This window comes from Glycine max, chromosome 18, assembly GCF_000004515.6.
Source record: "Glycine max cultivar Williams 82 chromosome 18, Glycine_max_v4.0, whole genome shotgun sequence".
NCBI lineage: Eukaryota > Viridiplantae > Streptophyta > Magnoliopsida > Fabales > Fabaceae > Glycine > Glycine max.
In genome coordinates, this window is record NC_038254.2 from 5,678,434 (window position 1) to 5,705,932 (window position 27,499).

At 35.0% G+C, this 27,499-nt stretch overlaps 2 protein-coding genes across 2 annotated transcripts; one reads left to right on the top strand and one right to left on the bottom strand.

Annotated features, from left to right (window-relative positions):
• The first annotated feature begins 10,194 nt into the window (after window positions 1-10,194).
• LOC100776682 (putative serine/threonine-protein kinase-like protein CCR3) lies at window positions 10,195-13,081 on the top strand. Its single transcript, XM_003552904.5, has one exon. It carries the CDS (start codon window positions 10,286-10,288, stop codon window positions 12,722-12,724), a length of 2,439 nt encoding a protein of 812 aa, XP_003552952.1. The 5' UTR covers window positions 10,195-10,285; the 3' UTR covers window positions 12,725-13,081.
• A 2,891-nt stretch (window positions 13,082-15,972) lies between these two features.
• Window positions 15,973-19,801, bottom strand: LOC100777743 (O-glucosyltransferase rumi). Its single transcript, XM_003552906.5, has 6 exons — window positions 19,570-19,801; window positions 18,866-19,440; window positions 17,740-17,929; window positions 17,566-17,630; window positions 17,074-17,284; window positions 15,973-16,392 (listed from the first exon to the last, which is right to left on the bottom strand). The coding sequence occupies exons 1-6, from the start codon at window positions 19,669-19,671 to the stop codon at window positions 16,141-16,143; spliced, it is 1,395 nt and encodes a 464-aa protein (XP_003552954.1). The 5' UTR covers window positions 19,672-19,801; the 3' UTR covers window positions 15,973-16,140.
• Between the last annotated feature and the right edge of the window lie 7,698 nt (window positions 19,802-27,499).

A 27,499-nucleotide genomic window follows, 5' to 3' on the forward strand; every position in this document is an offset into this window, starting at 1 on the left:
CTTTCTTAATGTGAAAGTGAGAACAAGTAGAAAACAGATATAATAACATGTAAGAAAAATAAGTCAGCCATTTGTTTATCGACACGTATCTATCTATATATATGTGGTCAATGACCAAGCTATGACTATACACTTTTATGTTAAAGCACTTTTTAATCTCGCTTGAGTTACCAAGGTATTGGTCTATTTATAGATTGACTAATCTATATACTTAGTTATCTACTTAATCAAGTTATATTAATGCATGATGACTAGATGAGCCTTAATTTGATATTGCAAATGTTTTCTATAGACATCCCCCACTGCAAATAGTGTGTATTGTAGTGATAGACTTAACACCAGGTTTGCCTTGCACATGCAAATTCCTTTCCTTCTTTAATGGATCATTTCGAAAAATATTACAATATTGCTTTTCAAAGTTCAATAATTTATTCATTTGATTATTTATCATTTTCAATCAAATACGTGCCTGCATGTTTCTCCACTTTAAAATATTAAGTACTTCAAGGCGTGTGCTGATATCATAAAAATAAGTATAAAAATGGAGTATAATAAACAAAGAAACAAAAGAAGGGAATAAAGTAGTGGAGGGATCTCAAAAAATTTATAGATTAGGGTAGTAACTTTCAAATTTACTTTGTAAAATTTTCCATCACCATATTCTATTCACAACATAATTATTGAGATCTCTCTATTTTAATTTGAAATACTTAAATTTCTTCTAGAACTGAAAAATTAATTATATCCAAGGAATCTTTTGAAGTTTCCACATCCTCAATTTGATCATTTGATTTTTTTTAATTTCTTTGATAAATTAATGCTAATTTTCACAAATCATTTTTTAATTTTTGTCTTGACCACATTTCTCTGTTACATTAGACAATCTTGCTCAAATCAGGTAAGATTAGGGGTGTTCAAATCTAAATCGATCTAAAATAAAAATAAAAAATAGTGAAAAAAAACCTGAAAATCGAACCAAATCGATTCATTTTGAATTTGTTTGGATGATTTTTTTTCTCAAATCGATCGGTTTGGTTCAATTTGCAATTTTTGTTTTTGAAATCAACCAAACCAAATCAAGCCACAACATTTATATTATTTTAATGTTATGCATTTTATGTGTATATAATTTAAGTTTCATAGTATTTTATAGTATTATATATATGAAACTTATACAATGTATGGCATTTTCTTTTTTAGATGATTTTTTTAAAGACATGTTTGGTTTAAAATGAATGAAAATTTGATAGACTTTTATTGTAGAAAGTTTAACATATTAATAAGTTTAATAAACTATTATTAGTAATTTTTTAATGTAATTTAATTTAAAAGATGAAAAAAAGTATATAATTTTTAATGAAATAATATTTTAGTAAAAACTATAAAAAAATCAAACTGAACCAAATGGTAAAATATTAATTTTGTTTGATTTGAATTTTATTTTAAATTTAGTTGGGATGACTTTTTGATAAATAATTGAACCAAATTAAGCCTCAACCATCCCTAGATAAGAATATTATAGGTGATAAAACTTTTCATTCAAAATATTAAATGTAATGACATATCTAAAAATTGAACTTAAAATTATTGATTAAATTAAAACAATATCATATCATAGTTAATTCACATACTCATGATTATATTTTGAGTTTTTTGATTGTATGAATAAATGAAAACAAAGAAATAACAAATATTAACAAAATATCACACTCTGTAAATGTAAATGATACGAAACTATAGGAAAGACAATCCCTCCACTTCTTTATTCACGCGTGATGGTCAAATTACTAACTTTCCTTGGAAACAAGCAGAACATGAGAAATTATTTAATTGAAGAATCTTCTAACTCTTTAATAAGTATTCACATAAATTTTTAATTATTTTTTTATCATAATAAGTTCAAAATGACCTAACTGATTATGACAAGCAATAAATGTATTTTGATTTATAAATTTTTTATGTGTTTCTATTGTACTAATATATGTGTTGTACAAAGAAAGAGAAAAGAAAATATATATTTATAGAATGATCTAAATACCCTTTAATAAAAATTAGTTGTGATAAAAAAAGAAAAAATGTAAAAATTAAAAAATATTCTTTTAACTTAATATTATGTTATTATTATTTAATAATGTTAAATAAAATGGTCATTCTTTTAAATGATTATACATGTAAAAGCATTTTTATTAATTGGGCCACAAGGGGTGGCCTAGAGAAGACTGGTTGGAGCCAAGCCCCATTCACAGCTTCTTCTTGACCATTTTGCATAAATTTCTATAACTGCATTAAATATTTCAGAGTGAGCATATAATTACATTTTTTTTGTTATTTTAGAATCTTTACTCCTTCGTTATAAACAGGTTAATTGAAATTTGGGGGTAGAAGAAAGAAGAACTGAAATTTGGGATCGAAGAGATGAAGGGTATATCAAATTTACATAATAAAAATAGCATCAATACGTGGATTGCTATATTGAAGATGTGGGAGGCTTTTGTTTTGAAGAGTGACTCAATAAGCCCAATATTCACCAAACAAATAAGTAAATTAAACGATTTGGGCTTCATTTACCCAACGTTGTTTTTTGAAGCAATAACCCAACGTTAGCAAAGAAATAAAAAAGGAAAACTGATATGAGCAGAAAAAAGGATGGGTAAATGTATGTGGGAGCGCTCTTACATCCATAAGAATATATTTTTCTGTTAAAATGTAGGGATTAAAAATTTATTAATTTTTTTAATAAAATTAAAATTAATAATTCAAAATATTTTGAGGAATAAGGAACATATTTTATTCTTTAACTTTTATTATTTGTGGTTTTCCAATTTTTGAATGTAATTTTTCATTTTTTTATAATTATTTGAATATAATTTTTTTAATTAATGGTAATATTAAAAAAGGATAAATGAGTAATTAAGGGAGACAACTTATGACGTTCATTTACACTTTTGTCCAAATGAAAACAATTGTCTTTATTATTTGAATAGGAGAATAACCTTGCATACACAATACACTCCTGACATTTGCCCCCTAAAACTTGGGCTTGTTTACCTTTATGTCATTAGTCATTACAATCTATAGAAACAAGCAGAAATGATACAACACAACATCTTTGAACGAATCTTGTGTTTGATTCCACGTTTCAAACACAATTTTTTATATTTATTGATAAGCTAATATGTATAATCTTTGCATTCTAAACGTGATTTCTTACTCCTTAATTGTTTTTGAAATGCAATTTCTTACTTGTTAATGAGTTTTTAAAAATGCTAAACTTCTAATCTGTAAATTTCTAAGGGGTTGTTTGGTTGTGATTAAATTAGAAGCAAGTTCATTTTGTCTTTCGTTAATTAGCTGCTCCCTCTTTTAGAATTTCCAAATGAGAAGCAAGCCTCCTTATACTCAGTCCCAATAAGCAAAAAAAGTCAATTCAGAATGCGTAGTTAATTGGTTGTGATCACGTCGAGTTTTTTTTTTTTTTTTTTCTTTAGCTAATGAAATTCATTTATTAAGAAGCAAATTAACATAGGGTCAAACAAGAAAATTATTTAATGCTACACACGGTTGAGAGCCAACGATATTGGATATAGATACACACTAACAATATTTTGAGCAACATAAATCTGTTTGATACTCCAAGGTAAAATTCACATAGAACAAGAAGAGAATAAACACTTGGCACCTGAGAGTAGACAAGAACAATTTGGCCTATTTGACTCAAACATTTTCCATATAGCTACTCTGTTAGTGTTAGCCGCCCAACGCTTTTTCCATGTTTCTTTCTTTCTTTCTTTTGAAGTAGAATCTTATAAGGTTATTCTTCGTCTATTGCAACTTTAATGATGAAACTGAAATGGCATACCCCTATGCTCTTGATAAATTATCATATTGGGTCGTTTAGGCATTTAATTATAGGGTTCCTTGATAAGCTAATTAAATGGCTAATTAAAATAAACTTTTAAATGAACAATCCAAGTACATGTTTGGTTCTCTATCCAAATTGCTGTCATACGAATTTCGAGACAAATCCAACACAAAATGAACGTAAGAGGATTAGATGCAAGTATATATGTAACATTTTCAAATGGTGCCTGTTGAGTAATTAGATCTTCGTCTATTGCAACTTTAATGGTGAGATGGCGTACCCCTATGCTCTTGATAAATTATCAAATTGGGTCGTTTTTGCATTTATAATTGACATGAATAAATTAGACACCGAAGGATTGGTATGTGATATATATATATATATATATATATATATATATATATATATATATATATATATATATATATATATATTACTCAATGGTGGCTTGCATCCTCTTCAGCTTCAACATCATGCATCATATTATTTTTTAGGCGAATCATTTATGTTTCTACATCTAATTGTTGTACAATAAATTCAAGCTCCAACTGTTGCATATACTTGCATCACCTTCCAAGCTTTTCTTTATTAAAGGACGTTTGTCAATCTCCTTAGCTGGTAAAAGGGATGTATCAACGAAAATTTATTTTATATTCTCCTTTCTTCCTTAAGAAGATTTATGACCATTATTAGATTCCACCCATTATTTTGTCTCATAGAAATATACGTAGTCTAAAGCTAGAGATGGTGCTTGTGGAGAGGAACAAGTACGGAAGAAAAATTGTAAGGATAACACTGGGAAGCATAGATCTAACACACTGGACACGAATATGATACGATATTAAGATACAATAAATTTTAAAAATAATTAGACACAATACAGTTATAAATTTAATATAAGACTAACTGATGTATAGTATAGGCCTTTTAAAAATACAAGACTTATGATGGCTTGAGTGTAATTCACTCTTGGTGATTCAGGCCTTTAAAAATCATTTTTTGGTTCTTTAGTCTCTTAAAATAGATGATATAACTGTATAGACATAACAAAAAAACATGAATTTTGTTGTTGGTTATATCTTTAGAGAGTGCAATTTTTGTGTTGGAAAACTTAATTACCTCCATTGCTCTCTCCTTTACTTTTTGTTGGTGGAATTATGCTCCTCTTTTCATTGCACCAGAATTAAACAGGAATAGAATAGACCTACCAAACTATAGATCCATATAGTTTTCCTGATGATGGATTTGGTTTATATATGCTTCCCATGGTCTTTAGTATTTATCTTTTCTTCATCTTCTAATAATATTTCTTGATTTGCAGTTGTGCATCTTTAGTGTCTTGGGAGTGTCAACCTAGTTGAAATTACTTGCGCTAAAGGGAGGTTGTAGACCTTGATTTATATATATAAAAATATATATAAGACTAACATGAAATGAAAAATTTCAAAACACCAAAGAAAATTCATCTTTTCTAGAAGAACAAGAATTCAGGAAGAAAAACTCTATGGATAACATCAGGGAAGAAAAGATATAACATTCTCCTTTGAAATGCTGGATCTTCTAAAGTGATATATATGGCTTCTGCACCTTAAAATTGAACTATATTAGCAACCCTGCTTTCGCCTTCCGATTTCTATAGCTCCACAGTTTAGAAGGATAGAACAGTTACTAAAATTTAATGAGAATATATATTAATAGTACAAAAGTTTTTTATATGATTATCTTATGAATTATTATATGTGGTAAAATAGTCAATTTTTATAATAATTAATTTAAAAATCATATTTAATATATAATTTTTGATTGATTGATAATGTAAATTAGAATCACATATCAATATGAAACTCTTAATAGTATTTAGACCATAAATGATATCCTTTGACCAAAGTTAATTTAAATGCTAATCTGGTTTTAAAACCTGTTAGGGCCATTTGAACACAGTTGCAGCCCCTATTATATAAACCGAATGAACATTCGTATAATTTAAAACAGAAAGCTATGTGAAGTAGTTTACTTGAGAACATAACAAAGCCAACTAGAGAAAGGTTAGTTTAACATATGTAAATAGCTATAGGTATAGGGTGTGACCTCTCACTTTGATACTATTGTTAATCTTTTTCAATCAGAAAGAGATTATATATATATATATATATATATATATATATATATATATATATATATATATATATATATATATATATATATATATATATATATAGTCAACTTGATAATTTAACTCGAAATAATTAATGCTACATACCAATCTAAATTAAACAAACCAAACTGTACTTCACCTAACTAGCTCAGATACAACTTGGATCCCGACTCAAGTGTATGTGGAGACAAAGCCCTAATCATCAACCTTTATTTTTCTATTGTTTTCCTTTTCCCTCTCCGGATCCCTACATATATATTTGTTTGTTTTATAGTACACTATTAAACAAAAGTGCTACAAAACGAATCATTTGTTAATTGAATGAAGGAAGGTGCAAGAAATTAATTAATTTATATTTCAACAAGTTTGATGACAACTCAATTTTAATTATGCGCTGTTTTCTTTCAGAGGCTAGGTAAAGCACAGTTAATTCTTTAACCTGCCAAACCAAATTACAAATATAGTATATGCATAAAGTCAAGAGATTCTAAACTTTCAAATTAAATATATGAAGAGGTTCACATGTCACCGAAACAACTAACTCAAATGTGATTTATGTCAACGTTATATGATTGGTTTCATCTTCCAAATATTGTTTTAAGAAGAGCAGGTATTTCTATGATGTTACACCTTATATAGTACTATTTCTTAAAACAAATAATATTTAAAATATATATAATTGTCAAATTTCAAATGGCATAGAATGTTCCAATAGCTAAAGAAAGATGGCATCAGTAGTGTGTACAGTGTACACTATGGTGTCACAAGATGTACCTGCAATAAAAGGTGACGATGGATTAAGTTTGACTCGATGAACTGATTAATTTGATAATTTTTTTAAAAAATATACTGTAGATTGATTTGGGTAATCAAACCAACTTATATTTAATGTGAACTAATTCAATTATCATTTTGAATATTGATTTTTTAAAATAGTTTAATATACAATTAATAATGTTACTTTAGTTATTCTTTAAAGTTTTTGAATTTAAAAGGACAGCATTATTGATCAGATATAACTTAGCCAACTTAATATTGTTGAAAGAAAATTTTCTCAACCTAAATCGGATTGATTAAAATCAATCAGTTCATTTTTAATTTTTATTAAAAGTCCTTCCAACCTAATTGTTGATCACCCTAGTTAGTACTGTGACTACTAAATGAAGGATTATTCTCAATTCAAATCCAAGTCATTAAACGATCAAGTTATTTTAGTGATTTTTTCTTTTATCTTTCTTTCCCCAAACCTTACGATGAAAAGAAATAGAGAATTGAAGGAACAAACTATGGAGCCCAAAGAATCTTTAGTTTTGGTTCAAAAATAATTATAAAAGCAGCCTCCCATATTAGATAGATACAATACCAAATGGTTAGATATTTATTATTCTTAACTATAAAAAATTCCAAAATTATATCAATAAATGAAATTTAATCACGTGACAGTATTTCTATAATTGGCGTATGTACTGAAAATTTGCAAAGAAAAAAAAAACAACGAACAATTAGTTTTAATGATATATGCTTAATAGTTTCCTCCAATTTTTTTTATACATGTTTACTTTTTCTTAAAGTCTTAAATTTAAATTGTGTATGGAAAAAAATTCCAACTAGGAGAATTGATTCCACTTTATCGTAGTTGTTTTTAATTCAAATTCAAATAAAATAGTCTTCTATAAGGATATTTGTGATGTAAAAGAATTGTAACAAAAAATTTGAATTCATATTAATTATATTCTAAGACATAATTAATTTTTATTTTAATTAATGGGAGAATAAGATAATAATAAATACTAATATTTAAAATATTAATGAGTATTGGTAAAAATAATAAATAGTGGAAGTATATTCGTATCCACCTTATTAGAAAAGTCTTTATTGTACCACGCCAATAAAAATCAAACATCTATTTTACACACATCATAAAATTATCTACTCCCTCTATTATAAAATGATTTTATTACTGCACAAGACTAAAAAAACAATAAATAAATAAAAAGAGAGTAATGATTTTATATAATTAATTAATTTTATATTATTAGTAATTTATTTATAAAATTTGTTATCCATCATTAATATTATAAAGAATATAAGTAAAAAATAATAATTAATGTAGTATTAAAAAACTAAAATGATAGTCTTCTCATCCTAAAATAAGTGTCATTTGTTTTACAAATGACAAAGAAAAACTAATAATAAATAGATGAAAGAAGGTGATAATTATACAAAATTAATCTTATTAAATAAATAAAAATGAATAATATTAACATTAAATTAAAAATTAAAGTAGTATTTATTAAAATATCTAAAATGAGAATTGTTTAATGGATTGTTTAACAAAAAAATATTATTTTAATGTGTTACATGTGATTTTTGAGTTACTTAAAATATAATATGAGAGTTGTTTATATAAATAATTATTGTTCATCAATCGCTTAATTTTATATTAAATATAAGAAAGAGAAATAGAATGTTTATAAATTAAAAAACTTGTTAATAAAAATACTTAACAGATAAAAAATTAATTAAATTATTTAAGATTGATGTGACATAAATTGAATTGTTAATATCGACATATTAAATTAAGATGTTGTTAGAAGTATTGATAAAAAAGAATAATGAATATCACATTGAAAAATTGAATACAACTTACAGGAATAATTTTTTAAATGTGACACTTATTTTTAGACAAACCTAATAATTATTTTAAGATAAACATAATAATAATATATGAGATCCAGGGAGGGAGTATATTCACTTAACTCATTTAAGGTAATTAACTTCTGTCAAGGCATGGAGCATGCCATCTTTGAAATTACTACTAATTTCAAGTGTAGTCTTGTTTCCCAATTAACTTTGCAATTCCAATGAAATAATCCAATTTCTTAATTTGGGGTTTCCATTTTCAAAAGGACCATTGCGAGTAACTCTACCATTAATTACCATTACGATAGCAATGAATTTTCCATTTTGAGGGACCACACGGTCCACAACTGTAACGCAGTCAATCATAGCCATAAACACCTAGAAAATTCATAACTACTGAATGAATATCCCGTGCATTGTGGAGTATTTTGTTAATTTAGGTAAATTTAAAAACTTGAAAAAAAACTCAAAATTATTAAAAAAATGTACGCAATTATTTTAAAAAGTAATCATAATTAAATTTAATGAAAAATATAGCTTAAAGGAATGTGTGCAAATAATTATAACTACTATATTCATTGAAAGAAAATTTTGTTTGAATGTATGCCATTTTAAAATATTACAGTAAGATATTAATACTATTAATTCTTTTCTTAAATAAGAGAGATAAGGGATGTAATAAAAAATTGAAACTAATTTTAATAAAAATAAGAAACTAATTAATAATAAGACAAAATAGGAAATTTTAATATAAAACGTTAAAAATAATTAAAGTCTAAAATTTGAACAACAATTTAATGATAAAAATCTAAAATCATAGACTAACATAAGATGATTTATTTTTCAGTAATTAAAAGTAAAATCATCTATTTATGAAAACTAAAAATATATACCAATTGTAAACAAACTTATTACATGATAATGACTTACTTCTTAAGGAAATAATTCAGGATCAAATACTACATTGTACTAATATTATGTTGAACGGAGATAATTGAAAATAAACCCATTACATTTTCATAGATAAAAAAAACAAATATTTTTTTAATAAAAAGTATGTACATTAATGACATTAAATACTACACTTTTATTTATAACTTTTATTTTGTATTTTTTAAATGGAGTTCATAATAATATTAAAAATTATCACATAATCATAATATCTGATAATAGTTAATAAAATTTTATTAATTTTATTAAATTTGTTAAAAATTTAATTATTTTACAAAATTACCTTTTAAATTATTGACCCATCACTTATTTTTTATCTAATTACTTTCTACCTAAACAATGAATGTGATTAATAATTCATTAAAATTTTAAGTACAACATTTTATATAATCTTTTAAAATGTATAAGAGTTTTAGGTTAAAATAATCTTTTAAAATCTCATTCTAATGCCCCCACTTAATCATAAAAGATAGAAAGAAAAGATCTTAAATTGTAATATTAATTACTTTTTAAACAAAATTATAAAATATTATGATTTCCCATTTGCATTTATTTTCTTAACGAGACTTTCTCTCTTGGGTTCTTTTCTCTCGCAAGTGGTACTTTCTTCTTCTTCTTCAAACTCGTAACAAATTTTCCCTCTCAATGAAGAAGAAGAAGCCTTCACCTTCCCAATGACACCACCCTTCACTCTCTCTCTCTCCCTCTTTGTCATTCTCACCATAACCGCCGTCCACGGCCTGGGCTCCGCCGCCACCACTGCCGTCACCTACGGCACCGCCACCGTGTGCGGCATCGTCGCCGGGGAGCCCCAGCACCGCATCCAGTGTTCCCGCAGCGGCAGGCGCGTCGTCCCCCTCACCCTCCCCAACGTTTCCTTCGACGCCATCTCCGGCGGCCGGAGCTTCTTCTGCGGCCTCCGCTCCGGCGGCCGCAGCCTCCACTGCTGGGACACCGCCGCCCCAAACGCCTACTTCCGCTCCAAGAGACTCTTCCACAGCGACGTGGTGCAGTTGGCTGACGTGGCAGTTGGCGACTCTCAGGTGTGCGCCAGAGAGGTGCAATCCGGTGTTGTGCGGTGCTGGAGAGGAAGCGGTGGGGTCCAGTTCAGTTCCCCTTCGGAGGGGTTAAGGTTTCGTAGCAATAGCATCACATGTGGTTGTGGTTTTTCATGTGGGGTGATAAAAGAGAGTGGAAGAGTCGTGTGTTGGGGTGATGGTGATGAGGGTGCAAATACAAAAAGTATTAGCGATGAGATTCAAAGAAAGTTTGAGAATTTCACTATGTCAAGTTTGGTTGCTGGGGTGTCTCATGTGTGTGGTTTGACTCTTCATGGGGCTTTGGTTTGTAGAGGGAACAATGCTTCTGGTCAACTAGGAAATAATGATGGTGTTTTGAGTTCTTCTTTGGAGTTTTCAGGTCTTGCTTTGGGAGAAGATTTCACGTGTGGAATTAGGACTAGGAATGGTGTTGTTGTGTGTTGGGGTGGTGGTTTTGAAAGCGATGTGGTGAAAGGTGTTTCTTTTGAGTCACTTGTTGCTGGTTTGGATTATGTGTGTGGGTTGACAACTAGGAATTTGTCAGTGGTGTGTTGGGGTAAAGGCAGGTTTTTTCATGTGCCTAGTGAGCTTCCATTGGGTGTGATTCTTCCAGGTCCATGTGTTGAGGGTGCTTGTAGCGGCTCTTGTGGTACATATCCTGATTCTGGTGCTCTTTGTCATGGCTCTGGGAGTATTTGTTACTCTTGTCAAACTGAGGTTCCACTAGCAGTTCCATTGCTTCCACCATCAACAACACAAGTTGTTCCAAAACAAGAACATTCTTCACGTGGAGGAAGAAGCTTGAGGGAGTTTTTGATTTTTTTTATTGTTGGATCAGTTGGTGTTTTTGTGGGGTTATGCACTATTCTTTATTTCATTTGGATTTGTGCAAGGAGGTTTTTGTTGAGTAGAAAAGAAGTAGGAGGTAATAATTCTGTGAAACCTACAAGCTCAGAGAGTGATGCATATGTGGATATAATCCCCATGCCTAATGTTGGTTCTAATGGGACAACATTCAGAACTTTTTCTAGCAAAAGTCAGGCATCAAGAAGATTTGGGAGGCATAGGAGTGGTTCATCATCGAAGCATGTCGACAGAACCGAGAGTTTCTCATTGTCTGAACTTGCAATGGCCACTGACAACTACTCGCTGTTTAACAAAATAGGTGCTGGTAGCTTTGGCTGTGTTTACAAAGGCATGCTAAGAGATGGTCGTGAAGTAGCAATTAAAAGAGGAGATACCAGTGCCATGAAGAAGAAATTTCAGGAAAAAGAGATTGCTTTTGATTCTGAATTGGCCATGCTGTCACGGCTTCACCACAAGCACTTGGTGAGGCTAATTGGGTTCTGTGAGGAGAATGATGAGAGGCTCTTGGTCTATGAGTACATGAGTAATGGTTCACTTTATGACCATTTGCATGACAAGAACAATGTTGACAGAAGTAGCAACATTTTGAATTCTTGGAAGATGAGGATCAAGATTGCATTGGATGCTGCTAGGGGAATTGAGTACATTCACAACTATGCGGTGCCACCCATTATCCACAGGGACATCAAGTCCTCCAATATACTCTTGGATTCAAACTGGAATGCTAGAGTTTCTGACTTTGGATTATCAAAAATTTGGCCAGAGACTGAGCAAGAATTGATGTCCTCCAAAGCAGTTGGCACTGTTGGATACATAGACCCTGAGTACTATGTGTTGAATGTGCTGACCACAAAGAGTGATGTGTATGGTTTAGGAGTGGTAATGTTGGAGCTTCTCACAGGAAAAAGAGCAGTGTTCAAACCTGAAGATGGGTCAGGCCCTATGGGGGTGGTGGAATACACAGGGCCAAAGATAGCATCAGGAGAGCTTTGGAGTGTGTTGGATTATAGAGTTGGTCAACCTGAAGTGAATGAGGTTGAGTCCCTTGAGATCATGGCTTACACTGCTATGCATTGTGTGAACTTGGAGGGAAAAGAGAGGCCTGAAATGACTGGCATAGTTGCTAACTTGGAGAGGGCATTGGCTTTCATTGAGGGAACCCCTACTAGCCTCTCCATAGCTTCATTCTCTGCCCCTCTTGAATAAAAAAATCTCATCCTCAAATTCATTCATGAAATTCTTTTATTTTTTTTTTCTTCACTTCAATTTCTTCTTCTTTTCTAAGATTATTCTTTGGGTTGTACATGTATGGACTTTAGGTGAAAACATAAGAATTTCTCATCTGAGATATTGAGAAGAGAAAATAAAAGCAAAAGGATCGATGGTCCATTTTGATCCTCAACAAGTTTTTTACTACCTCCCAAGGTTTTTTAGATTTCATGACTATTGATCATTGCATTTATTTGTAATTTCCTGCTATATCAAAAACTACAATGAAATAGCACAGCCACAATATGAAATTTTGTTTAATAGTTAGCAATTGATTACATGATTTTGCTATAATGCGAAGATGACTGAATAGTCCTGAGTGTTCTGTAAGAAATAATGAGGTCAACATGTTTTTGGATTAAAGTTTGCAAACTCAAGTTTATAAAATAAGTTTGTAAAAGTATTCCAAGTTTTGCTTCTCCAAAATTAAGTTTGCAGGCAAAAATTTAGTTCATGTTCGGATTAAAATTTACAAAGTGAGTTTGCAATATTTCAATTCTTGCTTCTTTGAAACTGAATTTTAAAGTAAAATTTTATTCTCAAGCATACTTTTGAGAGGTAATCAAACATGATCTCAAATTGACTTTACTCGGACGTACTTTTGAATTCTCTCATGAGAAATTTAAACATATCCTTGCTCTTAAACATACATTTGGGAAGTAACCAAACCTGATTCCAAATTAATTTTATTCAAAGATACGTTTGGATCCTTTCACATAAAATCCAAACATACCTGTAGGTGTTTTTTTTTTTTTTTTTTAAGAATGAACATACCCGTTGGTGTCAATTCACTTGTTGGCCTTATTGAGTAAGGCAAGCTTATTTTTTTCTTCTTAAACCGCCCAAAAGTATTAGCCATTCAGATTGGGTAACAATTTTGAATAAATTTCATTTAACGAATGCTTGCCTCATCAATTTTTGCTTAATTTAATTGCTGGCCTTGGGGGTATGGGGCATGCAGAATTAATTAGTGTCAAGGTAAGTCAAATCCTGCCAAATTTGAGATCAAAACCACGTTGGGGCACATTGATTTAAGCCCATTTTCAACGGAACCAGCGGCCTTCATGCTTACACGCAAGAGATGGTGATCTGTCCTAGATGATTGTAAATGGATTTGTTTCTCAGGCATTTCTTAGGGTTGATTTTAAATTGTGACAATTTGAGCTCCTTCTTTAAGGTAAGTAATAGCGTTGAAATTAATATTAAAAAATGATTACTGGTTTTTTTTTATAAAAATATCTTTTAAAAGAATTTTTTTATTCATTCGCTTTATGTATTCTTATTTAGAAGTAATCTTGTTTGAGATATTACAGAGATTTAAATGAAGACTTTGCTTTGTTGATTACTATGCTTCATCCTGCCTATGGAAATTAAGAATATCCTACATTTTTTGTGTAAGATTTTCTTAAAGCTTCTAAAGCCATCACGATGTTGTTGCCTTCTCTTGATACTGATACTTATTATATTTGATTTAGGGTGGAAGGACAAAAATAAGAGAAAATTTTTATATTTTTTTAATATGAGATCCATACCTTTTACATTTTATTTTAATTTAAAAATTTCTCTTTTACCCTTAAAGTCACATTATCTAAGATAATGGTTGATTGAGATAGATAAATAGCAAACGTAGCTAGTGGACTCAAAATTGTTGTGGCATTAGTTCTCCTTGCTTGGTGTCCTAAATCCCCCACTATGATTCTATTATCTATTGAATGGCCGAAACGTCTATTTTTTGCTTCTTCCTTTCTTTCTTTGATACATTACTGTGAAATTAGGAGATTGCTGTTACAACTTAATATATGATATTTATATAACTTTCCATTATTTTGGATGTTTAAACCATGCTTATAACGGCATATATATACCTCCGATAAGGCTAATATTAGATATTAATTTGTTAGTTTTTTTTGTTAGTGGGAGGAATTTTAACTCACAATCTTTCTCCCCTGATACTGATTGCATTTGAGTGGCTTCCAAGAAAATTATAGAAGGAACTTCACTACTAGATGACCAACTTAAAGAATATTATGTCTGGCACAAACTTCAACATACATGCAATGCACACTATGTTCCCCCTGATACTGAAAAGCAAGTTTCTGGAATAGATAAGCAAGTTGCTTTTTAAACAACAAACCACATTCCACCCTCAAGCATTTCAGCACGATACAATCTCATTCAAAATTTACTTATCAATCTTGAATAGTGGCGCATTACCGTCAGTCCAAAAGTTTCTGCAAATTTTTTTATACTGCGTCCCAAAAATGTCATTAACAATTAACAACACGGAAAGTTTTAAGTAAACAAAAAGGAACAAAACATGGAATGAAAAAAATAAAACTTATGATGTGTTAAAGAATATCAAAATAGAGGTAACTTCCGTGTGAATGTTTAATGAATATAATTAAAAGTCTTTCAACTCTTAAAAAAAAAATTAAGTCTTTCGAGCCTATCATAGTAGTGCTGCTGTTATAGCGTATGAAAAGCCGCTATTTTGACAGTATAGTACTATTGAAAATCACTTAGGTGTGTGAATCATAACGTACTCTCCATTGCAAGCCCTTGACTACTATTATTACACGTTACATGTGATATGAAATATTATCAACAAATTAGTCAGTAATGCATTTCCCCCACATGGTCATACCTTGCTGGAATACCTCAAGAAAATAAATTATAGTTTTACTGTCTCTGTAGTTCAAAGTGTAATAGTCTATGACTATTCGACCATCAAGTTTGTATTGTTTTGGATGTGTTTGCTGCGGACATTATTATTATGATTTTTTTTTCTTTTTTTGTTTAAACCAAAGTATCTCTCAATCAAAAGTCAAAGATTAATCCTTTAAGATACCGAAATTCATTTAACGGATCGACTTTTCCAAACAAATATTTTTCCATAAGCATTAGCTGAATATCAAATCTATTACCTCATGTTTAAGGACAAAATTATCTATCAACCATACCGCTCCATATTGGTTATGATAGTAGTACTGTGAACCCTCCAAACATTCACTGAAAATAAATCCCAGCTATAATTTTACTCAAGTTACAACATTGTATATTGGCTCAGATTGTTTTATCTTAGTTTTGTTGTGATTAAGAAATTTATGCAAAATAAAAAAAAAAAAGAGGGGAAAGACTGAGAAAAGAATGAAAATGAAAGTTCCTGTGGTGTTGCTCTTGCTCGCTGTTAAATGATGATGACCAATTACTAAAGCTAAATCTTGTAAATGATAACCTAAAAGGCACTATATTTTTACAATATTTAATAACGTGTAAATGTTCACTGAGATTTCATGTTCTTGGATGTGTAAAATCCTTTGGTATATTTGTGGTGTAAACTAGAGGTGATATAACTAGGCAGGTTTGAGATTGCAGGGAGGTTTATGTGAAGGGAATGCAGTTGATTTATTGAGGAACATCCTCTGCTTCTCATCAGCAAAGCAAAGCACAGATTCTACACAAACTTCCAGGGCAGTTGTTGGTGGAGTAGGCTTGAAGTCTTGAAGTTTTGAGTATTCAGAAATAAGGTGGAACATGTACTCATAAATTCGATCCATATTCAAGCTTCCCATAAAATCCTGCCCTCTTTTCCCTATAGCTTCTGCCTGTAACAATATAAATGCAACTATGTAAATAATCAAATTCATTGGGGTACATTTTCTCTCTCTCACACACATTGGACAAGAAGTTCAATAATTAAGGTACCCGGAACTCGCGGCTAATTGCAGTAACAAAACTAAATAAGATTGACAGGATTTGAATCCTTTCATGTTGGTAAGAAACATGACAATGTCACGTTATGAGAGAAAAAGACACCAAATAATTATAGTAGGACCTCTAATTATTTGAGTAGGGTCCATTAATTTAATTTTGTGTTTCTCGTAACATGATATGTCATGTTCTTTACTGACATGAAACAACCCTCATTCCTAATAATAATGGTCTTTCTTGAATTTTTCAGAAAAAAATCACTATTGCATTTCATTTTGAGCAGTTAAATTGAACATTCATTCCGATTTCCTACCATTTGGATTTGAAAATTCAACCACACAAAATGGACAATCATGATGTATTTCAACATATAATCCTAAACATGTGGGCCTTTTTTTTCACCTCAACCTCCATGTGCTAATGTCTGCTTAAAGAATCTGTTGGACTTAAACAAAATTTTAGATTTTTAATTCTAGTTTCTTTATGAACACCAATATATGGGACGGAAAAATAATACTTGAGAGTCGGAGAGAAGGTATAATGACAGAAATATTAAACAATGAGTAAAGAAATACCTCTACTGGGTGTTGGTTCCCCCATTCTACAGCATACTTTATAGATGGACATAGATTTAGAGAATCAACAAGCCAAAAATTATGGTTTGGAATAAGGCCACGGCTGAAAAAATCTTCATACTGGGGTGATATAATTAATGCAACAGAACCACATGAGAGAATATATTTCAAACTCACAGACCATGCATACCCTTCAGCATAGATCTTATACCTGCAGGAAGAAGACATTTAAGGGGATGATGGAAAGGGCAATAATCAGCAGCATGATAAGATAAAATCCTACGATAAATGTGAATTTTCAAAATGAGACACAAATATAACTTAATGACACCCAACTTTGTGTAACTTTTTAATTTACTCTTCTATATATGTTTAAGCACTGTTAAAATGAAGAAGCATCAGCAAGTTCTCCTATAATGTGCATTATTCATGTTCAAAAGAATCCATTTATATTTAGTGTGCATTGTGAGTTGTGACCCATCTAATACTCACCGATGATTACACTGATTTGAAAGTTTTGACTGCTTAAAACCACTTCTAGCTGCTTCCCCCCAATCCTGCAATGTATATCAACATACACATCAGACAATTAATTTGGTAAGCAAAGCATATTGAAATTACGAAACACAATTAAGCTCCAAATTATGCAAAACAGTTTAATCTAACCTGACGCATAATCTCTGCTCCCCACTTCCTAGAATCATTACAATTTATTAATTCAGTACGAATAGGAGATGCAACATCTGGGTTTCCTTTCCAGTATGCCCATGGAAACTTATTTTTCCAACTAACATTTCGAGAACCTTGTTTGATATCTGGGAACTCTTCCTGCCAGGGTCGTATGTTTATTTCTGACCTGAGCAACATATGTTCAACAGATTCACATTCAAGTCAAAACAAACTAATCAGAATTACCAAGTGTCTAACATATACTTCTCACTAGACTATAAAACATCAACATAATTAATTTACATTAGTCCTATGGTAAGTTCGCGAACAGCCATTTTCTTTTAGAGATTATCTTCACTTTCTCACTTTTTCTCTCACTCAAGAAGAACCAAGCCTTTTTATTTTTATTTTCTTCCAAAGTGATCTTGTTGCATTTCAAGAGTGATCTAAAAAATTTGGCAAAAGAAAAGAGATTGTCTTTTTTAACAGAAGGTCTCCTCTCACAACTTTCTGGCATAAGAAAAAACAAATTTTCTATCTTTACAATACATAAATAAGATACATCAACTCATAAATCTTAAAAAATTCAAATCACGATATGCATTTAAATTAAGTGTGAATTCTATAACACTCGTCATATAATAAAAAAACAGGACGAACATAGTTTATTAACATTGGTCTTAGTAAGTCCCGTCCCAATTTCTTGAAAAGACATTCCTTTTCAGAGTTTGTCTTCAAAACACAAAAATAACAATGCACATGTCTTTAAATTTTAAGGAACCAAAAAGTGTGTACATTCAACTTAAAGGTGAACTTTTTTTTTTCCTCCTCGGTTAGAGAAAAATCTAATAAGATAAAATCTATTTAAAAAATTAACATTTTTCGAACCTCTAATTACATGCTAGGAGACAAGACTACCAGTAACAGAGATATAAGCCTATGTGTCAACTGTCAACCAAGAACCATGTCGGCTAGTCAACTTAAAGGTGAAAAAAAATATCCTTTTAAATACCCATTGCACAATAAACAAGTGGATTCAAAATCAAAGGCATTGAATTGAAAGACACAAAAAACAACAAGAAAAAAGGTGACATTTTGGCACAATCCCAATAAAAAAACTTACCAACCCCAGAAAGACCAATCCGGAAAAGGGATGTCAAAGTGTTCCTTAGTGGTGCAATACCGAAAGAGAGGCAAAGGCATTGCTTGGTGTTCAGTCCTATTAACAGAAGGCTTATCCATGCAATCAAACATCATATCCACATCAGGCACCTTCCCAGGGTACCTCCTCATAAGCTGCAACAACCCCCACAGAGTAAACATCGCCCTACTCTGCACACACGCATAGTACCAATCCACAAACACCTTCCCTTCAACGATCACCACTCTGAACGCCGCGTACCGCTGTGCCGCCGCCACGTGCGCCTTCGAAATCCGGCTCTCCAACCACGGAGCCAGGTCTCTGTGGATCGCCCGGAAAAACTCCGGGCACTCCTCCCGGCCGCCGGCGAAGCTCCGCCGTGAGCCTCCCACGGCTCCGGCGGCGTAGCGGCACGTCAAGTAGGAGCATTGCAGGATTTTGTACGTGCGCTGCTGGCGGGACTCTTCATCGAAGGGCTTGTGGGGGAAGACGTGCCACGGCGTCGGTTCTAGGTTGTGACCCACCACCGTTCCGGTGCGAGAAGCAACGTCGTCCACCTGTTCTACGAAATTACCCAGTGAAGGAAAAGTTACTGAAAGCGCGAAAAAATGATGCAAAATGAATAAGGAAAGGAAAATGGGAAGTGGGCAGGGATAAAAAAATGATGGGGTGGGGGAAAGGAGGACCTTGTAGAGGAGGAGTCCGGTGAGGGAGAATAGAGCAAGAGCTATAACGCAGGGAATTAAGTACGTGGGGGAACGAGGAGTGTGCTTGGAAGAGGGTCCCATGTTAGAAGAAGAAGAAGAAGAAAAGAATTGAGAATGGTGAAGAAGAAAAACAAGTAGTAAGAAGAAGAAAAAGAGTTGTTTTGATGCATTGTGGTTGCGGTGTTGAGTGGCGCATGCAGTTACTTGTGGAAAAGGCGGGGTCCTATTTTGAGACACTTTTAGTCATTTTAGTTAGTTTTTTTTTTTCTCGTGGTGGGGAAGGGTCCCTATGTCCTACCATGTGCCACGATATAGTGATGGCATTTGCATGAAATGCCACAGCAAGTACGTAGGGTCCACGTGGTGGAGGGTTTGAAATGTTGAGAGGTATGTGATGACGGGATGTTTTGGCTTTGCTTTGTCTTGTGACCTTTGTCTGGTGCTGCATGATTGCATGACAGAGAAAAAGTGGAGGCATGCTTGATTTGGAAATTTTACTGAACACATGGTGGACAAGGCTTGCCGCACCGAAACTCGAGTGAGCACTGTTTGCTGTTATGACATTTGGACGCTTCTTCAAAATTTATTACCACCTTTGGGTCGCGTCTAATATGAAGTGGTTAATTAACTTCCTCACCGGTGAGGAAGGAAAATTACCTGTAATAACAGGTTGCTTACCGGATGAAAAAAAAAGTTTTTATCTTAAAAAAATAAAATGAAAAGATAAATTAAGAAGATAAAAAAAAATATCTCAATGGCGATGCTTTTCCTTCTGTTGCGTCTTTGTCTTCTCCGACTACTCTTCCCCGGTCAAGCCTGTTGTTAGAGCAGAGAGATAAGGGTGTGGGGCCTTGCTTCGAGGGAAGGTACCTCCTGAAAAGTGACTTTACGTAATTCTTGCATGCCTTTATTCATAGTATGTGTTTGTATTTATACAATGCATGAATGATTTTGAAAGCACGTAACTAATATGCTAACTGCTTTAACGGAAATAACTAGCTTATGTAACTACTAATTGATTAACAAAGCTAGTGCACCATTTGCTTCTAAGTTTCGTAATCTTCTAAGTAACTGGGCCTCGATGTTGCGCGTTTGGGCCTGGTTATGCTGTCCTCGGTGCAATGTTTATGGTGCCTTCGCCCATACGTGAACTGCTGCTATCAATACCTCCGCCCGCGAACACCACCTTGTCCTCAAGGAGGTAAAGATCGCAAACCCGTGCCCATTCCTCCCACGTCGTGTCTTTAGGTGGTTGTCCTTCCCACTGGATTAAAACAAGACGTGTTGGCGGAGATGTGGAATGGTCCTATTTAGAGCTTAAGATGCAAAGGGGGCGAGAAACAGGTTTCTGGGCAATAAACTGTAGTGGTGAAGTGTCTGGTGACGGCGGAGGAGGGCCGTGATGCTCTCGTAAGATCGAACTATGGAAGACAGGGTGGATGCAGGCCCCTTCTGGTAGCTGAAGAGGATAGGAAACCTGTCCAATGCGTTCCATCACTTGGAAGGGCCCGAAGTACCTCTTGGATAGCTTTGGGTGTAGTGACCCCGTGACTGAGCGTTGACGGAAAGGCCGTAGCTTGACGTAGACCCATTGTCCGACGGTGTAAGATATATCCCAGCGTTTTGTATTAGCTAACTTCTTCATGTTGTCTTGGGCTTTGGTAAGGCGACGCTGTAGTTTGTGATGAATCTCCTGTCTAGAAGTTATCATTGAATCGACGGCTTCGTTGGGTGATGTTCCTTGGAGATAATGAGCCAAAGTTGGTGGTGGTTTGCCGTAAACGATTTCGAAGGGGGTGAGACCGGCGCTGGAATGGAGTGAGGTATTGTAACTCCATTCTGCCAATGTGAAGTAGCGGTACCAATTGGCCGATTGTTCATGGACAAAAGCTCTCAAATACTGTTCCAAGATACGGTTCATAACCTCCGTTTGATCGTCGGACTGCGGATGATAGGCCGTTCTCATGCGGAGGCGCGTCCCACTCAACCGGAAAAGCTCACGCCAGAAGGAGATTAAGAAGAGTGGGTCTCTGTCGAAGACGATGCTTTTGGGGAATCCATGGTGTTTACACACGATATCCATGAACAGGGTCGCAACCTTGAAGGCGGAGTGATTAGTGGCTAATGCTCCGAGGTGAACAACTTTGGAATATCGATTCACTACTACCAGTATAACGGTGTATCCATGAGACTGTGGGAGATGAGTAATGAAGTCCATGGAGATGTCTTCCCAGACTCCTGAAGGGATTGGCAGTGGTTGGAGCAAACCAGCTGGCCGTTGAGTGATCATCTTCGTTTGTTGGCAGGTGGTGCATTCCCTGATAAACCGTTTAACATCTTTTCGGAGGGAGGACCAATAGAAGCTGGATTCGATCTTGTGAGTTGTTTTGGTGACTCCGAAGTGTCCTCCTAATGGGGTGGCGTGGAACTCGAGCATTAGGGTAGGAATGTATGGATTATCGTGGTTGATCCATATGCGGTTTCTGAAGAATAGCAGTTTGTTGTGAATGCGATATTCAGAATGGTCTTCGAGTTGAGAACGTACTTTAGAGATCAGTGTTTGAAACTCAGTACTGGAGTTCAAGGTGCGCCTAAGGTCATCCATGAAGTCGGGGTGGGGTACCGAGAGGAGCAACAATGCACCAGAAGAACCAGAGTTCGTCCGGGATAAAGCGTCTGCGACGGCGTTGGATGATCCTGTCTTATATTGGATCATGTAATCAAAGCCCAAGAGTTTAGAGAGGTAATAATGTTGTTCTGGGGTTTGGACGACTTGTGACATGAGCTCACGAAGGCTTTTGTGATTTGTGAGTATGGTGAACGAATGCCCCAAGAGGTATTGATGCCATTTTCGTACGGCGGAGACGATTGTGTGAAGCTCGCGAACGTACGTAGAGGAGTGGAGCATGTGTGGACCAAATTTCTTGCTAAAAAATGCAAGAGGGTGACCCTTTTGCATGAGGACGACGCCCATGCCGGTACCGGAGGCGTCGGTCTCGATTACGAATGGCTCGTTGAAGTCTGGTAAGGTGAGAACCGGAGCTGAGGTCATGGCCTTCTTAAGTTGCTCGAAGGCAGATTGTGCAGTTGATGACCACTCAAACGCGTCCTTGCCCAGGAGAGAAGTCAGAGGGGCTGGAATCGTGGCGTAGTTCTTAATGAACTTACGGTAAAAACCGGTGAGTCCGAGGAATGCCCTGAGGTCCTTGGATGAAGCAGGGGTGGGCCATTGCACCATGGCGCGGATTTTTGATGGTTCTGGCTCAACTCCTCTGCCAAAGACAACATGACCGAGATATTCAACCTGGTTCTGCGCGAAGAGGCATTTGCTCCGTTTCAGGTAGAATTGACCCTGTAACAGCGTCTGAAATATGCTCTCAAGGTGTTGAATATAGGAAGACAAGGACTTGCTATAAACCAAGATGTCATCAAAGAAGACAGCAGTGAATCGCCGGAGGAATGGAGTTAGAAGGTTGTTCATGGCTGCCTGAAAAGTTGACGGTGCATTACAAAGGCCGAACGACATTGCGCGATATTCGTAGTGCCCTTGGTGTGTTCGAAACGTCGTTTTCTCAATGTCAGGAGTGTGCATAAGAATCTGATGAAAGCCTTGTCTAAGATCCAGCTTCGAAAAACAAGAGGCATGGCCGAGTTCATCAAGCTACTTGTCTATTGTCGGAATCGGGAATCGGTCGCGAACAGTGGCCGTGTTAAGCGCACGATAGTCGACACACATTCTCCAGGTGCCATCTTTCTTCTTTACTAGGAGAACTGGGGAGGAGCATGGGCTGGTGCTGGGCTGGATTAATCCCAATGATAGGAGCTCCGTTACTTGCTTCTCTATTTCAGACTTTTGGAACTGTGGATATCGGTAAGGACGTACATTGATGGGAGCTGTGTTTGGGAGGAGGTTAATATGGTGGACTATTTGGCGTGGTGGTGGTAAGGTTGAAGGGTTTTGGAAGAGTTTTTGGAACTGAGTGAGGAGGGCTTCAATTGCTGGTATCGGGTGAGGAAGAAGGGTTTGTGGGTCGGGTTGGGTGGGTATGATACTCAAATGGAACAGGGCCGAAGCTGACCCGGTGTGGATTAAACGTTTTACCTGGGGTGCTGAAATAGAGCGAGGCCCATTTGAGATGTCCGCGTGAAGCTCGATTGGACGACCCATGTAGGTGAACTTCATAGAAAATGAGGTGTAATTAGTGGTTATCAGCCCAAATTGCCGTAACCACTCTATCCCCAAGACTGCGTCCGCGCCACTAATCGGAAGTAGATGAAATGTCACCGTGAACTAGTGACCTTGGAGAGAAAGCGAAGTCTCTGGACACACTTGGTTGCAGTCAAGTACGGATCCATTGCCAACCAAAACGTGAAGTGGGCTCGTGCTCTGAGGTTTCAAACGTAGGAACTGAGCTATGCGGGGCTGAAGGAAGTTGTGGGTACTCCCACTATCTATGAGAATGGTGAGGTTAGTGTGGTTGATGATACCATTGAGACGGAAAGTTTCTGAGGAATGGAGGCCAGAAAGTGCGTGAAGGCTTATGTGGGGTGGGTTGGTGTCTGGGTCTAGAGTGAGGGGTGTAGGTGGTTCCATGTCTAGTGATGGTGTGTCTAATGTGGGCTCGTCGGAGTTGTCAGCTATGAACAAGAGTACGCGCCCTTTGCAGCGATGAGAAGAGCTCCATTTCTCATCACAATTATAACATAGCCCTTTCTCACGACGTAGGGCAATCTCGTCGGGGGTTCTCTGGACATATGTGGGTTTCTGTTTCTGGCTGGTATTGGGAGGATTATATAGTGGGGAAGGTGAAGGGTGAGGGCGTGAGGATGTTTGTCTATGATCACGCAGTTTATCTTCTTGGAGCTTTGCGAGGGCCATGGCCTATGGCAGAGAGATGGGCTGCAAAGCTAACACCTCACGACGAATATCGGATGTTAGCCCAGAGATAAAGCAACTTAACAAGAAGGGGGGAGGCAAACCTATCACGCAATTCGCAAGTCTTTCAAATTCTGTTAAGTATTCGTTCACCGAGCCTCATTGAGTTAGCTTGAAGAGAGCTCCTTTTGGATCATCATAATATGAAGGAGCGAATCTAGATTCTAGGGCCTGCAAGAAACCAGACCAAGACATAATAAACCCGTTTCTAAACATCCATTGATACCAGCTTAATGGGGTGCCGTCAAGATAAAACGAGGCCACTGTTATACGCTCTTCCTCCGGTGTGCTTTGATATTCAAATAACTGGGATATCTTGAATATCTAGCCCATGGGGTCGCGACCATCGAATCTGGGAATATCCAACTTGATGAAATTTCGCTGATGGAAGTGATTGCTAGATGTATGTGGCAGCTGTTTAGGGGATCGTAAGTGAAGATGGTCGAGAATGGAGTCGACTTTGCCAGAGAGCTCTGTGTACTTGTCGACAAGGTCTGCGTGCTTATCGATAAGAGTGGATTGGTTGGTGGAGAGGTGAGCAATGGCGTCTTTGAGCCTGTCTGTGGTGGTTTTTCTGGTGGCGTGGTCTGCCATGGCAGAGATGACGGCGGCAGGTCAAACCAGTGTTAGAGCAGAGAGCGTGGGGAAGGAGAAGAGAACGTGGGGGAGAGAGAGATAAGGGTGTGGGGCCTTGCTTCGAGGGAAGGTACCTCTTGGAAAGTGACTTTACGTAATTCTTGCATGCCTTTATTCATAGTATGTGTTTGTATTTATATAATGCATGAACGATTTTGAAAGCACGTAACAGTACGTAACTAACATGCTAACTGCTTTAACGGAAATAACTAGCTTATGTAACTACTAACTGATTAACAAAGCTAGTGCACCATTTGCTTCTAAGTTTCATAATCTTCTAAGTAACTGGGCCTCGATGTTGCGCGTTTGGGCCTGGTTATGCTGTCCTCGGGTGCAATGTTTATGGTGCCTTCGTCCATACGTGAACTGCTGCTATCACCCGTCGGGCTCATTGTGAATGTATGAATACATGAATTTTGATGATGCCAAAGAAGAATCATACAAGGCCGCTTCAAAGGATAAACATTTGCATCAAGATTAATTCAAGAATATTTCAACAAACAAAGCCTTGTTTCAAGAAGGGGACATTGGAAATTCGAATTCAAAAGTCATAACCCTTCAAATTATAACTGTGTAATCGATTACACAAACATTGTAATTGATTACTAGTAGAGAGTTTTCAGAAAATCTGCCAACAGTCACATCTTTTGATTGAATTTGTGAATGACCATCAAAGACCTATAAATAGGTGACTTGGGCACGAATTTTGAAGAGAGAGTTTTACTGATCCAAAATGTCTTATCCTCTCAAAAGACAATGAGAGAGATTTCAAGATAACTTCATTGTCAAATGCTCTCTCAAAAGAAACTCTTGGGCAAACACTTGCAAATCCATTAAGAATTCATCCATGGACTTCAATTGATCTCTTCAAGAGAGAATTCCTTTTCTTTCTTCTCATTCAAAGATATTGATTAAGGGACTGATGGTCTCTTAAGTTGTAAGGATTCCTGAACACAAGGGATGAGTTGTCCTTGTGTGATTCAGACTTTGTAAACGGATTTTTACAAAGGGAGTGAAAAATCTCAAGTGGGTTGCTTGAGTACTGGACGTAGGCACGGACTTTGTCGAACCAGTATAAAAACTGTGTTTGCATTCTGTCTTCCCTTATCTCATTTATTTTGTTACAATCAATTTTGTTTTTCATGTTTAAAGAACATTATTAAATTGATTGTTGTTTCTTCTGCATTCTAAGCTTATCCTTCTTAAGTTATTGAGGCCGCTGGTCCAACACTCATTACACCATCGCCGCTGCCGACAAGGCCACCTCCGTCGTAGAGTAAGACCATCACAAGAAGGTTCTCTGTAAAATCTAAGATCTGAGTTTTTTTAGATCTGAAATCTAAGTTTTTTATTTTAGATTTGAGATCTGTGGAGCATCGTGCAACTTTCGCTCTGCCAACTACGTCCTCCTCCACCAGACCGCAACTTCTTCACCGACGACTACGACAACGACTTCTTCTCCGGCGGCGACGGTGGCTGCTTCTTTTCCACCTCCTTGCTGGCGACAACTCCCACCACCACCACCACCACCGTCACGCCAACAACCTCCCTGCGTCGCTGCCACTCTTCTACTTCCTTCATTTTTCCTCTCCCTGCTTGTGTGTTTTTTCTAAGTGTGCCTTCGATTATTGTTATTTTTTAAATTGTTTTGGTTTTGTTTTTTCATTTGCCTCCCCCCCCCCTCTGTTCATGCTTTTAAAGATTACGTTGTGACTGGTTTTGAGAGAGTAGGACTTGATAGATTGGTGGTGTGGGATGACGTTGCTGATGCTGGGTTTGCAGAAAGGGACAAATGTAAGCGTTTGATAGGAAACTCTTTCTACCATAATGTTAATACATGAAACTCTTTACCATAAAACCAAAAAAAATAAATTTACTAGTAGATTTCTGTTTTATGTACACTAATTCACGTTTTGCTCAATGATAAAGGAATATGTTTTTTAAAACTTCAATAACATTTTTCTAAACATAATTACTACCAAAGTAGTAAGAAATGTACTAAATGAAAATTCTATTATTATCATTTTCATCAATAATTATTCGCTATAAAGATTTGTTAGATATATGTATATGCTAATACTTTTTTGGCCAACTTGAAATTTTAACATTGTGGGAGGAAATAATAAATATAAGAAGAAATTACTTATTTAGTTTTTATGTTATTTTTTTATTTAATTTGATACTCTAATTTTTAGAAAGTTTATTTTGGTGATTTATGTTTTAAAAAGGACCAAAATGATTTTTTCATATGTTTTAAAATAATACTGGTAATGATTTTCAAAAATTTGAAGCTAAAAATTGTCACAAAATATATGTTGTTTTTCTTCATATTTCTCT

Coding starts and splice junctions, on each gene's coding strand:
- LOC100776682 (XM_003552904.5), top strand. CDS start 10,286: ATGACACCACCCTTCACTCTCTCTCTCTCCCTCTTTGTCATTCTCACC.
- LOC100777743 (XM_003552906.5), bottom strand. CDS start 19,671: ATGGGACCCTCTTCCAAGCACACTCCTCGTTCCCCCACGTACTTAATT. Junction 17,631..17,739: donor GAGCAGAGATTATGCGTCAG/GTTAGATTAAAC, acceptor TATACATTGCAG/GATTGGGGGGAAGCAGCTAG. Junction 16,393..17,073: donor GGAACCAACACCCAGTAGAG/GTATTTCTTTAC, acceptor ATATTGTTACAG/GCAGAAGCTATAGGGAAAAG.